Source organism: Pteropus alecto, unplaced genomic scaffold (genome assembly GCF_000325575.1).
Source record: "Pteropus alecto unplaced genomic scaffold, ASM32557v1 scaffold468, whole genome shotgun sequence".
NCBI lineage: Eukaryota > Metazoa > Chordata > Mammalia > Chiroptera > Pteropodidae > Pteropus > Pteropus alecto.
The window spans coordinates 775,903-791,021 of NW_006441394.1; the positions used below are offsets into that span (position 1 = coordinate 775,903).

The 15,119-nt window shown below is 49.6% G+C and overlaps 3 protein-coding genes across 3 annotated transcripts in view; 2 read left to right on the top strand and 1 right to left on the bottom strand.

Annotated features, from left to right (window-relative positions):
• Positions 1-4,443, top strand: part of LOC102896461 (short transient receptor potential channel 2-like) — a 31,941-nt gene extending 27,498 nt beyond the window's left edge. The window contains 3 exon segments of the mRNA XM_025051598.1: positions 277-543; positions 3,200-3,310; positions 4,264-4,443. Of these exon segments, the coding sequence (XP_024907366.1) occupies positions 277-543; positions 3,200-3,310; positions 4,264-4,443 (558 nt within the window).
• A 1,048-nt stretch (positions 4,444-5,491) lies between these two features.
• On the bottom strand, positions 5,492-12,191 carry ART5 (ADP-ribosyltransferase 5). The gene is made up of 4 exons (XM_025051599.1): positions 12,177-12,191; positions 6,341-7,070; positions 5,682-5,714; positions 5,492-5,595 (listed from the first exon to the last, which is right to left on the bottom strand). The coding sequence occupies exons 1-4, from the start codon at positions 12,189-12,191 to the stop codon at positions 5,492-5,494; spliced, it is 882 nt and encodes a 293-aa protein (XP_024907367.1).
• A 2,210-nt stretch (positions 12,192-14,401) lies between these two features.
• Positions 14,402-15,119, top strand: part of ART1 (ADP-ribosyltransferase 1) — a 3,994-nt gene continuing 3,276 nt past the window's right edge. Inside the window, 3 exon segments of the mRNA XM_015594721.1 lie at positions 14,402-14,449; positions 14,759-14,969; positions 14,972-15,117. Of these exon segments, the coding sequence (XP_015450207.1) occupies positions 14,402-14,449; positions 14,759-14,969; positions 14,972-15,117 (405 nt within the window).

Here is a 15,119-nt window from a genome sequence, read left to right on the forward strand (position 1 = left end):
AGAGATGGGTAGGTGAGGGTTTGTGGCTGGAGGAATGGCTGGGCAGGAATTGGATCAGAAGGATGAAAGATAATGGAGAGGAAGGGAAGAAGGGAGAGACAAGCAGGGGAAATGTGGGTGATGGATGATGATGAAGATAAGAAAGGGGAGAAGAAGGTGGCTGGCACACTGGAGAAGAAATGATGTGAGAATGGGGGGAAATGAGGCAGACCGAATGGGCAGGAGGGCTGGGTACCAAAGTAGTCCTTGCAGAGCCCCCTATGTCCTGGACCACAGGCCGATGCTGATGTGGAATGGAAGTTTGCTCCCTCCGAGCTCTACCTGTGCTATTTCCGAGAGGGCCTGATGCTTCCTGTGCCCTTCAGCACCTTGCCCTCCTCCAAGCACCACTACCCCAGCTCCTGCCTCCATTTCCTTAGACTCCGTCCTCTGACTAACCTCTTCCCATCATTTCAATCTCTCAGGAAGATTTTCTGGTTCATTTGCTGTTGCTGCTCCTTCTGCAAAACCAAGAAGCCAGACTATCCTCCAGTCCTCACCTTTGTGAGTACCTCATCTGCTTGGTGTTGGTCCTCTTGCTATCAGGCCTTATATGTCTTTCCAGGCGTGTTCCCCAGAAGGCCGGTTTCCAATTCTTGTTTTCACATGGCATGTCCTTCTCTCTTCCTGGCTTTGGCCATTTCCTAAATTTCCAACCATGTGTTAGTTGGCTTAAACAGAAGTCCACACCACCCTCCTCCCAAGACACCAACACCTTGTTAGCTCCAGACAAAACTTTTTGCCCTAAACTGGGCCAAGACATGGTTGAAAATTTTTCAAAAAAAGTGTTAAGAAGCTGAGGGGAAAATGCCCCACAAACTGGGAGATTAGAAGGCTGACGGAGGCCTGACAGAGGAGGCCAGGTTTCCAAGGGCCTCACACACCTCTCAGCTGTTCCCTAACTCCGTCTGGCTTGTCATGGGAGCCCCTTCCTAATTAAAACCAGCATTACTGCTGGATTTGTAGGGGATTCTATCTTTCCCCTTAAAATGTGTAACCTGAGGATCTCTCTAAGCCAGGGCCTCCAGGTCGGCCCTGTGGGGGCACAGGCCAATTGTGGAGCTCTGAGGTCCCTAGATCCCCAGGTGAGGAAGGCCTTCCCTTATCTGGTTGTTCAACAGTTTGCTCAACAAACACTTACCCAACCACAACTATACTAGAGATAACAATGTGCATAATGGTGGGCCCTCCAAGTGCTGACAGTCTACAGTAGCAGAAGGAAATAGATTGTAAATATACAGGATGAAAAGCCGATTATAGAAGGAAGCACCGGGGTCCATTAGAGCACAAAGGAGAGGTACCAGATGCAGTCTCATGAGTCAGGGAGCTTCCCAGAGACCTAGAAAGGAGAACAGGAAGTTGATGGGCCAATACAGTGGAGAGGGGAGTTCTAAGCACAGGAAACTGCATGTACAAAAACATGGAGAAAACCTGACACAGAAACTAAATGCCAAATGTTCCCAGTTCCCACCACATCCCGGCTCCAGGCTATTGTGCATGGACACCTCTGTTACCCTCCTGGATCTATGACTCCAAATTCTGGAATTATCGCCCTTTCCTCCTGGCCACTTCCTGGCCCTGTTCAGGCTGCCTGATGCATATTTATCTGCAAACCATATGTCGGGGCTGCTTCCACCCTAGGGTGAAACTCAGCTTCTTCAGTTCTCTGAGCCTGTGCCCAGTCCTAGATGGGCAGTGTCACTGCGTCCTGCTAGATTCCACTCTACCAGCTGGCAGGGGGTTCTCCCCAGTCCTCCATTGCACCTCCACTGAGGTCTTAGTCTTCTTCCAGCCACCCCACCTCACTAGTCTGGTATTGATGATCCAACCAGGTGTCCCCTCCCACTTATCCTGTATCTTCAGGAAATGGCCTCCAAAAATTTTTATTCCTTATTTCTCACAAGAAAAATGTTTGATAAACTCTGTAGCTGAAAAGGGCCCATCATTCTCTCTCACACTTCTGCCTGCCCCATCTCTGCCAATCCCATCTCTCCTTTTAAAATATTTAATGAAATACTTTGCTTTTTTATATTACAAAAGTAAATACACTAACTATAAAATATTTGGAGAAAAGATAAAACTAGATAAATAAAAATAATTATTTCCTAAGTATTTAGAGAGCCCCTACTCTATGCCAGGGAAGTACCAACCTGGGAAGGAGTGATTATTACCATCTCCGTTTTAAATTTGGAGACACTCAGTCCTGAAGAAGTTGACTAACTTGCCTGAGACACCCAGCTGCTAAGGGATGGAGCTGAGATTTCAGCCTGTCTTCTGCCCATTCTCTCATCCACTGCATACACTCCTGCTAGCTTGAGCTTGCGTGTTCTCTGTCTCTCTCTCTCTCTGTCTCTCTCTGTCTCTCTCTGTCTCTCTCTCTCTGTCTCTCTCTCTGTCTCTCTCTCTGTCTCTCTCTCTCTCTCTCTCTCTCTCTCTCTCTCTCTCTCCTGCTCCATTATCTGCCCCATATGCTCTACTTCAGGGTTCCCAACCACAGTGCCAGTACCATGGCCTGTTAGGAACCAGGCCACACAGCAGCAGTAAGTGAGCAGCAGGTGAGCAAGCGAAACTTCATCTATATTTGCAGCCACTCCCCAGTGCTAGCATCACCGCCTCAGCTTCACCTCAGATCATCAGGCATTAGATTCTCATAGGAGCACTGGTCCCTGGAGCCAAAAAGGTTGGAGACTGATGCTCTACTTGCCCTCCTGGTACTATCCTGAGGCCTGAGACTGGACCCAGAACCTATCGTTCTAATTTGCATGATAATTTCCATCTCATATGCATGAGCAGTTCTGTGCAGTTGCCTCCCCACATCCCCCAGTCTCCTCCGCTGCAAAATTTTAAGATCAAGGTTAAATCTGGACTAACTCAGCTCAAGATAACCAAGGTTTGGGTGGTGGCAGAAGAGATCTCAACTCTGCCCTGCTCAACATTGCTGTCTCTCCCTACTCCCACCCCAGCGTCCCAACGCTCTCCCCCAAACTGCTGGCCCCTTCTTTCTACCTTACAGAACTGCACCAGGGTCTAGAGGTGTGGCCTTCAGGGACATAAAAGTCTGCACAGACTGCCTTCATCCTTCATTGCCTGGGGGCGGCAGCAGTGATTAGAGAAGGCTGGGGTGGAGAATCTCTCTCACCTTTCTGTCTTCCCATCCCAGGCCAATCCTGTGGCAGGGGCAGGGCCTGGGGAGGGAGAGCCTGGATCTTATCGCCTTTGAGTTATCAAGGCCCTGGTACAGCATTACTTAGAGACTGCCCTGAGGAGACTGGTAGGAAATGTTAGTCGCTCACCTCCCAGGCTTCCACATTCCTGTTCTTTGCTCAGCTGGGATAGATGCACCACACCCAGACTCACGCCGCTCATCAGGCCTGTAGTTATATGTGGCCTCATCTTACCCTTGGAAGCCACAACCTGCACAGTGTGGCCCATTTCACTCAATTACCCTCTGACCCATTCGGACATTTATTCCACTCGTTTCGTGTAATCCTTTATTCCTGCTCTCATTTACATGTTCATGTATTCTCTCATTCACTCCCTTAGCCATTTACTCATTCACTTAATTCATTACTCATTCACTCATTCACTTTTTCATTCAAACAATATTCATTGCCACATCCCCTTTGTTCCATGTCCTGTCTTGGAGGGAGGGGGATTGTGTAGAGCAAGGACGAGTGAGCAAGAGGAAGATTTCACTCTGGTGAGCAAGAGGAACCATCTTGCTAGGCAGAAAGTGCTTAGCTAAGAGAGACATAAACTACAGTGGGACCCAAAAGAGAGAAAGAGCCTATCATTTTGAGAGGCTCAGGAGAAGGTAGAAAGACAGAGTACCAGAAGTTGCAGAAAGGGTATGTGGAATTTGAACTGGGCCCTGAGGATGGGTATGAGCTGGACAGGTGTAGATGGGCAAGAGGGCTGAGTGGGGGGATGTACAAATCTCTGCCTGTTAAACTCCCCCATCCCTAGGACTCCTGACCCCTTCCCTGGCCCATAAGACTTTCCTTCTTTGTGTTTTCTGAACTCATCACCTCCCAGCCCCACTCAGATCCATCTGCCCCAGACTTGGCCTGCCCACCTGATCCCATAAGCCATTTTCTCACTTCCTCTAGTTCTCCCTCAGGAACCCCAGGCAGATGTTCCCTGAGGTTCTGTGGAGGATAGAAATGTACATGGCAGGTTCATCTTCTGAGAGACCACCCATCAATACTCCCCACCCCTCTGCAGACAAAATTGACCAAGACAGTCTCTCAACTACGAAGCAAAGTAGCTGGTATGCAGCGGACTCTGGCAGAAGGAGGGCCGCCCCGGCCGCCCGATGGTGCCAGCATCCTCATCTGCTGTATCACCAGAGTGTGCAACAGCTTCCAGAACCTGGGGCCCCCATCTGTGAGACCCCAGAGCTGACAGTGCCAGGGATTGTGGGGACCCAGGTATCTGCAGAAATGGGGCTTCAGGACGCTGGAAGGGCTGAGACTACTGCTTCCAGAAAGTCTGGCCCTTCTTCTCCAGCTCATGTGCTAGTACATAGAAAGCAGGAATCAGAAGGGGCTGGGGAACTGCCCCAGGCGGAAGATTTGGGAAGCAAGCGGTGGGGCCCTGATGCTGTGGGAGGGTCCCTTCTTCTGTTGCTGAGTAGAGCAACCTAGATGGTGAGGGTGGGGGTCACTGAATAGGAGTCTATGCTGCTTTTCTTGCCTAAATAAAGTTTCTGTTCAGGATGTCAGATGCCTCCAAAGTGTATGAGAATCTCTGTCTCTTGATGTTTTCAGATCTCCTCCCTCCCTCCCCTGAAACTGACCCTTGTGAGAGCAGGGCAGAGAGAAATGGCTTGCTCTGCGGTCCCAAATATCTTGGGTTTAGGATCCTACCTTGAGTTCCTTCAAATCTTTAGTGGAAAACATTCTGGACTGGGAGGTGAGGAGCCTGGTGTCAGTACTAACTCTCTGAGCTGGAGCAAGTTGCTTCCTTCCTCATATAACGAATGGGCTGGAGAATCCTCTGTCCCTTCCTGCCTTCAGAGTTGTTGTGAGGAACCTCTGGCTGTTAAAGCTTCTGTGTTTGCAAATTACAGTGTGTGACGAGCATGCACAGGGAACCACATCTATGAGTGATCAAGAAGTCATTCTTTTTCGTCCCTCAGTCCTGCAAGGCCAGAGCAGGGTAGATGGTCTAGTCTCATGAAATAAACCGATCGTGAAATTTGATGTCTCCACACTGCAACACTGTTTAATTGAGTGGCCATCACAGTACCACCCTTACTTATCCTAGGGCGTCCCCACCGCATAGCGAGGCTTCCTCTACCCTTCCATAGCCTCAGATTCCCCCACATCCTGGTTGGGGAGATGGCTGCTAGGCATTGGCCAGAAACCATGTTCTTGCTTCTCGAGGTTGCTTCATTCTTCAAATGAAGGTCACCAGTTCCCGGGACTCTGAAGTGGCAAACATTGGACTTTCAGGGCTGAGCTCCTGAGAAGTGGAACCCCTGCGGGGCCAAGAGCAGAGTCTTCCAGGAGAGCAGAGAGAAGGCCCCCTTGGAGGGTGAGTCTGGCTGCCACCCTGCGGGAGAGAGAAAAGAAGGTGAGGGGCCAGGAGGGCCAGAAGGAGTCAAAGCAGCCGAGGGAAGGGGCAGGAGGGTGACTCACTTGGTGCCGACACACATCTCCGCCTCTTCTCCCCTGCAACAGACAGCACAGTGAGGCCTCCATGTAGACAGACCCTCACACCCTAAACTCCTCTTTCCACCAGGCTCTGGTACTGGCCATTCCCCTTCTCCATCTATCTTTCTCAAACTTTTTTTTTTCTTTTTTTTTTTTTTTTGCAAACTTTTGACTGCCTTTCTTCCTCTTTCCTCCAGGAAATCTTCCCAGGTGGCTTACCCATCCCTGTTCCCATCCTAGCCCCCGTCACTCCTCCACTCTCTCTTTGCCTCAGCACTAGCACAGACATGTGTCCTGTGGACCCTGCGAAGCCCAGGACCTTCTGAGACCTGAAACAGCACTTGTGTCACTTTCCTCTGCTTGCTGACTTCCTGAACCAGGTTCTTTTGGTCTATTTGAGTCTACAGCAGATGGAACCTTTCGAGAACATTTACAGAATCATTTGAGAATATTCACAGATCTAGAGAACAACGATAGGACCTTCTAAGAGCTGGCAGGACCTGAGTCACAGAGAACAATGACTACAGCTGACTTCTAGCCCCCATTAACCAAGTGGGTCTCTTGAAGGCCCTGGGGATTGTATAGGGACAACCTGGCTTAATTCACCATCCCCACCAGTCCTGCTTCCCTCATGCACAGCTCACCACCCAGATAGGCGCAGTTAAAGTGGCTGCAGGTCTGATTATAGCTCAAGAGAGTCACTAGGGTCCGGGCTCCATCCTGAGAGAACCTGGTGACCAAGAAGACTTCATGGGGAGGGATCAGCACCTCACGCTCCTCGGGAAAGACGGACAGGGCCTGGATAGGGGCCCCAAAGCAGGTCCTCAGGGAGAAGAAGGTGGCATTACCAAATCTGTGGGCCACTGTCTCATCGAGGGAGCTGGAGGCAAACTGGCCCAAGCGGACAGAGTCCCCCAGCCTCTTGGGTTCAAAGTGAAGTGTGCCTACACCTCGAAACACCACCTCCCCAGGTCCCTTGCTGCAACCCTCACTCCCCTGCAGGAGCTGCAGTGCTCGGGTCAGGTAGAAGTGCAAGGCCTTGAAGGGGAAGTGCTTCATGTAGAACTCCCGGGAGCCACCGCCTGTCCGCACTGCCTGGTTCAGCTCCCAGTACAATGTGTTAGATGAGTTGGTATAGACCATGACGGCGATGCCGTGCTGGGATTTGAAGCCAGGGGGTAGAGTGAGCCCTCGCTGCTTTTGTTTCCAGACCTCCTGGGCTGTCTCCCAGGACTCCCGCAGCAGGGCATGGAGGGCCATCTCCTCTTTGAGCAGAAGGGCTGCCTTCTCCTCCATCTCCTCCACGCAGCCCACATAGGCATCATCAAAAGTATCTGGAGCCAGGCCCAGAGACAGAATGGGAATAGCCTGGGCCTATGGAGGTAAGAAAGAGAGGAACCACACAGGAAAGGGTATAAGTTCAGAGCACTGGACAGGGGTTCTGGTGGTAGTTCAGTTCAGAAATACAAAACCTCATTTCTATGCCCAAATATCCACTGTATGCAGTTTGGCAAGGGCCCAAGGGCTTAGATAATACAGGCACTAGAATCACATACGTGGGTTCACATCCTGACTTTACTACCTACTAGCAGTGGGACCTTAAGCAAGTCTCTTAAGCTTCTGGACTTCAGGTTCTTCACCTACAAATTGATACTTCCGACCTCACAGGGCTATTGTGAAGATAGCATATAGATCTTCACTACTGTACAACCTAAAAGAGGTCATCTTGTCATCAGAGAGGTTCCTGCCCTCCGCGGGAAGTGGGGCTAGCTGGCTTCCAAGCACTGTTCCGGCTCTAAGACTCAGTGTGAAGGTGATATACAAATGTACCACCAGTGTCCAATTACCTGACTTCATCCATCCTCACATTCTTTCCCTCCCATGCAGGTAGGTGCTCAGCCACCATACTAAATCATTGTTAGTTCTGAGACTCCTGAGCCCCCTCCTGCTTTAGAAGCCCTTGTCCCCAAACCTGAGGTGGAGTGGGGAGGAGCCCCGATCTGGGAGGGCTGCAGGAGGGCAGTACACGGTATGCTGTGCCTACCCTGAGCCTGTGGTGGGAGATGGGAAATAGAAATGAGTAAGTTAGAGGCAGTGCCTAGGAAGGATGATATAAAGGAAGGAGGACCACAAGAGAGAACCAGTAAGTGGAGATGGGGGTTCTGGGAGAGGTAATAGGAACTTGGGGGCTCCCTGAGTTTGCTGAGAAGAGGATTAAGAAGATTGGGGTCCTACAGAACAGTCCCTGGGAGAGATTTTTGAAGAGCCAGTCCCCCCGTCCACCTCCTCAGGGTCTGCCCCCAAACTCTTCTCTTTGTGACAGGGGATGGTTCCCCAGTTACCTGCCAAAGGGTTTGGAAACCGAGGCAGCTGAGGGGGAACAGCAGAGCGGTCAGCATCATCCCTGGGCGAGGAAGGAGGGCAAGGTCCGGATGCCGGTGGGACCAAGAGAGGTGGAGTCTTCACTTCAATGGGCTGGGGAAAGAGACCCGCCCCGCTTTTGAAGTGTGAAGAAGAGGGTCCAGGACCCCGCGCCAAGGCGTGGGCGTGGGCAGGGCCAAAGGCGGGCCTAAGAGGGTAGGCGGGGCCTTGGGTATCACTGCCCCACCCCACTCCCACCGGCATAAGCACAACCCAAGGTCTCTGCTCCCCGGACTCCGCGCCTTGCGCTTGGAAAATTTTTTGCAATGGTCAAGGTGGAGCCATTATTTTAAAAGGGGAGGGGGCAGGGGCCGGGGACCCACCTGGAGGACGCGGAGGCCGAGAGCGAGAAGGGATGCGGCCGGGGGCTACTGTCTGCGAGGGCACAGTGCTGTCCCAGGAGTCCGGCCGTTAAGCAAAGTCCCACAGCTAACTATAGCCCCCGCGGCGGTAACCCTACCCCTCTCTTCCTCAACAACAGACTCTGGGGTGGAGGCAGCGGAAGAGGCGAAGAAGGGGCTGAGTGACATGACTCCACTCCCCAAGAGCTACGAGTTCTTTCTCAAGGACACTTTTTGCCTCCAAACAAGCCCAGTGTTGGGGAAAGGAGCTGATGAGACTTGGCCTCTTCCTCTGGGTGGCCCTAACCCGGCCTCGCCAGGTCCCCAGACCACTAGGCCCTAGAGCCCCGTGAGTGTCCCCGCCCGCCCACCAAGAGGTCACCACTTGTGCACTCGCTGATTTGCATGTATTTGCATATGGCCCAGCATCTGAGCGCCACTCCCCTCCCTTCTCTTTACCTCGCTCCTCTGTCAGTAGGGTTGGACCAGAGGCAAGAGCTCTCAGTTTCAGATCCTCAGTGTCCAGCCCCGCCCCCTCCCAGACCTTCTCTCCCTGGACCTCTCAGACTCAGGTGACCCCATGTTTGCAAACACTGGTTTTTCTCCTTGCCTCCTGCGGGACTTTCTATAAATAACCTGGCTCTGAGTTTTGGATCCCCAGTCAGAGGTAATAGGAGAAGGGGCCAGCCTGAGCAATCAGTAAGCAGCTCTGGGAAGAGCTTTCTGCCGCCTAAGCTTTTGTGGGGTGGGAGGGATACTCCTCCACAGTGACCACAGGAGTTGAGGGCCTTGAATGTCAGGAGTTAAGAGATTCTGCCTGCTTCCTGCTGGGGCTCAGGTGGGCATGGAGGTTAGTTAGACTTACCCCAGGCCTCCATCCTGGTCTGGTCATTAATTTAGCCCCATCCCTGTTTCCCTATCCCTTCTGGCTGCCAGGCATATAAAGAATTTCCTTCACCTAGAACCCCGTTTTCTCTAAAAAGCCTTCCTATAGGCCACAAAGGAAGACAAACTGTGCGCCTGGGCTTGGGGGATGGTAGGAGGTAGAAAGAGTGGCATCCCAAAAAACCAGAGTGCTCGTCAGGCAAATAGCTTCAAGACAAGTTCTTCTGCCTCCTTCCAAAGAAACCGGCCACCCCAAGGTCCTTAGATTAGAAAATCAGGAACCACTCTACTGTTCACCATTATTGTGAAAAGCAGCATCTTGCCTACACATTCTGCCTGGAGGGACCAGAGTGTTTGCCATTGTTGGAATAGAAGATTCACTCTGGGACAGTGAGGTCTGCTGGGATAGTCCTTGGGACAAGATCTAGTGGGATCATGCTTTGTCCTCTGGTTTTGAGGAATTGCCTCTCCCACCCCAAGACCTGGAACCCCAAGAAATGCCCCAGGAGATGGAGTCAAATCCAGTTATTGAACAAGGGTCCTGAGTGAGGCAGAAAGTCCTGCAAGATCATACAGCAAAGCAGTGCTGGGGGCGGGGACCTAGACCCAGCCTCCTTAATCTGGGACTCTCTCCTTAGGTAAGTCTCTGTGCTCACATGAAAGGAACACATACATACAAGGAGATATTCTCTGAGGCCAGGGGTGCTGAGCGCCCCAAGACCAAGTCCAGGGGGGAGGCAGTTCTTCCAGCCTGAATCCTCCATGCCTCAGCCCACCTTCTCTCTGGCTTCAGGGATTCTCTTTTGCATGGGAAGAGCACTGGCCCAGGGCAGACTGGGCAGGGGCTAGTGTTCCTGAGCCTTGAAGAGACATCCAGAAATAGATGGGGGAGTGTCACATTTCTGAGCAACTGTGTGGGGGAGGTACAGTATAAAGGAGAAATCCTACCCTCCCCCTCGCCCAGTGGCCATCACAGGAGACCATCACCAGCTTCCCCGCCTTGGAGAGGCCTAGGTAAGGGGCACACCATCTTCCTCCTGGGCATTGGGCAAGGAAAGTTTTCTTTAGAGAAAATTTGGGATATTAACAGTGGAGTCATAGGCGTCATTAGGAAGAGTTTCAGGGACTATTTTATCTTTGTTTTATCTGTTTCTCACATTTCTGGAGTTCTATTGAATTCTAAAGTCAGCGTGTTTGTGTGGTCAGGTAAGGGCTCCCTTCCCAGATCATAGCCGGCACCTTCTCACTGTATGTTCACATGATGGAAGGAGCTAGGGAGCTCTCTTTTATTAGACCACTCATCTCATTCAAGTAGGCTCCGCCCTAAAGAACTAATCCTAAAGAACTAATCACGTCCCAAAGGCCGTACCTTCTAATACCATCACACTGGGCATTAGGATTAGAACATATGAATTTTGGGGGAGACACAAACATTCAGACCATAGCACCTTTGATAGAGAGGTCTGGAAAATTTGGGAATTGCTGGAATTTGGAGTCACATCCCCAAGGGCCTGGGAAAGGGAAACTAATGAGAAGTGTCTCAAGCAGGATGAAAACAGAAAGACAGCTTGGATATGAAAAGGAATTGCCAGGTGCCTCCATTTCCTCTACTTGCATACCTTCCTCATCACTCTGGCCCCTACCTCATTTCCCCTCAACACTAGTCACCGAAGTAGTTCATCTGTCTGCTTGCAATGGTCTACATTGTTAGCTGCACACAGAAAACCTCTCAGACCCTCAGCAAACATTCTGGGAGGCCTCACCTGGGCCTGGCCTTGGACTGAGCGCTGTGGACACAAAATGGGTCATACCTTGTCCCTGCCTTCAAGGAACTCAAAGGCCAGTAGGGGAGACAGACACATAAGGGAAGCATAGTACGATTAGGACAGTGACAGAGAAAGCACAGGGCAATATAAGAACCCAGAGGAGTCAGAATATTTCCTAGAGGAAGTGACCCCTGAGCTAAGCCTGGAAGAGTGGGTAGCAGGAGGAGGGCTACCCAGCAGATGGCAATGTGTGCAGAGCCACAGGGAGGGAAATAGCAGAGCCTCATCTGGAACTTTGTACTGTAGAAGTCAGGCAGGAGTGGCAGGGCATGAGGCTGAAGAGATCATGGAGAGCCAGGTAACAGAGGGCCTCAAACACCACCATGAACTTGGATTCTGTCCTAAGGGACTCCGATTGGCCCTACTCAGGTCATGTGTCCATCCATGAGCCAAGCACAATGGCCAGAGCATTAAAACCAGTTCTGGGTTATGTGTTCCCCCTATGGAGGTGCAAAGAGTGAGGAAAGCCCCACTTGAACCCTTGGACAGGATTCTCCACAATAAAGAGAGAATGTATTATAGAAGCTCAGGCTTCTTGGGCAGATTCCAAGACAAGAGTTCAAGTAGTTTTTTGCTGCCACGTACTCTGCCCATTAGCATTCCATCCTAGTATTGGGGAGCGGTGTCTTACGCTTTATATCCTACTGTGATGCCATTTTCAATTTTATATGCTCTGTACCTACTCTGGTCAGCTCCGCATTTAAACCCCACTCTTGGTACAAGTTTGTTTTCATTAGGCTCTTTTGGTTCTTTCTGTAACACTGCTACTTGAAATTCACTCACTCCAGCTCCATCTCCATCTCGAAAGAGCTAAAAGAAGCACGCATGTGGGTTTTGTTGTGGTTGCTGCTGTTCACAATTTTATCCTCCAATGCCTGACACATTATAGATGCTCAAGAATTTTTTGTTGATTAAATGAGTAAGCAGGTTTTGAGGGAAAGAAGGTAAAGAATTCAATTTGGGATGTGTCGAATCTCATAAAAACTGCTGCTAACCGTACTGCTTACCCCAGAGAAGTTCATGCCTCAATTTAAATTATACAACGGCAATTATAAGGTCTTAGATTTGGATACTCATTAAATTATAGACACAGAGAATCCAGCATCTCAGATTCAATGAATTATCAAAATTTAGGTGCCCCCAAGAGCCAGAGGGGATTATGGAGCAGAGATGCTTAACCTGAGTGAGACTGGAAAAGAGGCAAAAACCACCTGAAGTGTGTGTAATATTTGTGTGAGGGTGCAGATATCCATTTTCTGAGGAGAGGTTTCAGCTTTCATTAGATTCCCAAAGATAAAGAACCACTGACTTTATTACCATTTGTGAAAAAGAAGGAAAACAGAAATAGCTGTGAATTTGCTAGTATATGCACAGCATACCTCTATAAGGATACTCAAAAAAATGGAAACACCGGTTGCCTCTGAGGGAGATGAGGTTGTGGTTGGAGAATTAGTGAGAGAAGGATGTTTCACTGTATGCCTTTTGGACTACTGAAATTTTGAACAATGAAAATGTATTACCTTTTAGAAAATTAAGTTAAAATTTAAAAATATTAAAAGTTAAAGTTATGATTGATCCTATTAGTGAGAAGAGATGTAAATTAAAAGTAGATACCATTTATGTCCACCTTACATGAAAATTAAAAAAGAGATGAATAATATCCAGTGTTGGCAAAGATGTGGAGAAAAGAACACTCCCATCCATTGTTGGTAGGAGGGCAAACTGGTAACTTTTGGATGGCAATTTGGCAGTGCTTATCAAAATAAAAAATATTCACATCCTTTGAATATCTTCTTACTTCTTGATAGCTTTCTTATAAAAAATATGCATACAAGTAGACAAGTATTTATGTATAGATGGATGTTTACTGCAATATTACATGTAATATAAAAAATTAGAAAAAACTTATGTTCGTTAATAAGGAAATGACTAAATTATGATTTAACTATACTATGAAATACCATGCTGCTATTATAATGAACAAGGTAGATATTTATATATAACATAGAAGGAAGTCGATGATATATTGTTTACTGGAAAAAAAGGTTATAGAATATGTAGGTATAAGCATATTCCCTTTTTCTTTTTGAAGAAAATGACAAAAAAGAAAAACAAACTGTATATAGAAAACTCTGTATGTATATTTAAATATATTAAGTGTATGTATAAAACTATGTATGTGTATCTAAATATTATATTATTCGTATGTGCATAGGAAAAGGTCCTGAAGGGTACCATTATCATATCCCTCCCTACTGGCAGGCATGGGTAAGAGCGAGAAGGAGAATTCAGAGGGAGAGAAAGAAGAAAGGGAACTTGGATTTTGTTTCACTCGTACATTTTTTTTCCCCACAAGTGTACATTACTTTTTTTTTTTTTTATTAAAATAAACAGAAAAGGAAAAGTAGCATCGACTTAGAAACTGCCTGTTCCAATCCCCACCCCAAGCTGGTGCACCTTGGCACTACTTCGGGTCCCCAGTGTGCCCACCCACAGGGTGCAGGAGGCTGTGGTTCTCTCTCACTTCCCTTGGGGAAGCAGATATCCTCTGTCTTCTCCCCATCCCGGAGTCCCTCTTCTTTCATTTCCTGGGGGTCTACATCTGTCCGTGCCCTGGAAGCAGTTGAGGGCTCAGGGGAAGAGGGCTCAGCTCACAGCAGGACTGGAGGGAGAAAGGAAGACCTCTGGATCCCCGAACCCTACTTTAAGCCTGTCCCTGGGTCCGCCCTGTTCCAGCCTCACGTCCCCCATGAGGTGAAGCCGAGACCTCTCTTATGACAGTCAAGCTCCTTCATGGTTGGACCATCTTTCCAACATCCCCACACAGCAAACTCTGCCACACGAGACAAAATATTTCTATCTCCAATACCTTTGTTTTCCTCATTCCTGTTGCCCCAAACTCCCTTCCCGCCCCAAACTCCAACCTTTTCTCTCCCAGTAGCCAATGATTGCAGCTTTATTCTCCTATTCATCTTGCAAGACATCGTTCACATGTCACCCCATCCAGAAAGTCTCTGATGTTGCTTCCAGCATGAAGGGTTCTCTCTCTCTCTTCTGAGCCGCTATTTCTATGTCATGACTCTGCCAAGCACTGGGAGTGGCACAGACTACATGACAATGAATGTTTATTAAAGTGTATAGATTAACATTCCCATTTTCCAGATGAGGTAACTGAGACCCAGAGAGAGAGAGTAACTTACCCAGGGTCACCTCCAACACGCAGACTCCTGACATGATGTCTCTGCTGCTTGTGTCCGTGGTCCTCATGGAAGCGCTTCAGGTATGGTCATCCTCTGCTGTCCCCAGGCCAGCAGGGAGCTGAGCTGTCAACTTCTTCTGAACTCTGGAAGAAGGAGCAGAGGGAGGAGAGAATGCCTGATGCTTCCCTTGGGGCTCACTCAGCCTGAGGGGAGAGCCCCAAACTCTAGTCTCTGGGAGTTGGCAGTTAGTAGTTCCCCAGCTCCCTTCCCCTCCAGGTGTGTTTGGGGCCCTTATCATGTCTTTCTCAGCTCAGTGGAGGGGAAGGCTGGATAGGCTCCCATTCTCCTAGGGTCCATCCTCTCAGTCCTGGCTGCCCCCTCTCCCTTAGGCCCAGAGCCACCCCATCACACGACGAGAACTCTTCTCTCAAGAAAGGCCCCTGGACATGGCCCCAACCTCCTTTGATGACCAGTACACTGGCTGTGCAGCAGCCATGACAGCTGCTCTCCCAGATCTAAACCAAACGGAGTTCCAGGCCAACAAAGTGTATGCTGATGGCTGGGTGCTGGCAAGCAGCCAATGGAAGGAGCGCCAAACCTGGGGTGGGGCCTAAGCCCCACCCAGCTGCCCCCACCGCCCCCTGGCTTCCGAGATGAACACGGGGTGGCCCTCCTGGCCTATACAGCCAACAGCCCCCTGCACAAGGAGTTCAACGCAGCCGTGCGCGAGGCGGGCCGCACCCGGGCCCA

Excerpts from the sequence above, each read along its gene's own strand:
- ART5 (XM_025051599.1), bottom strand. Across the intron at positions 5,715-6,340 it reads TAACTGCGCCTATCTGGGTG|GGGAGAAGAGGCGGAGATGT; the intron begins GTGAGCTGTGCA and ends TGTCTGTTGCAG. Across the intron at positions 5,596-5,681 it reads GAGATGTGTGTCGGCACCAA|GGTGGCAGCCAGACTCACCC; the intron begins GTGAGTCACCCT and ends TCTCTCCCGCAG.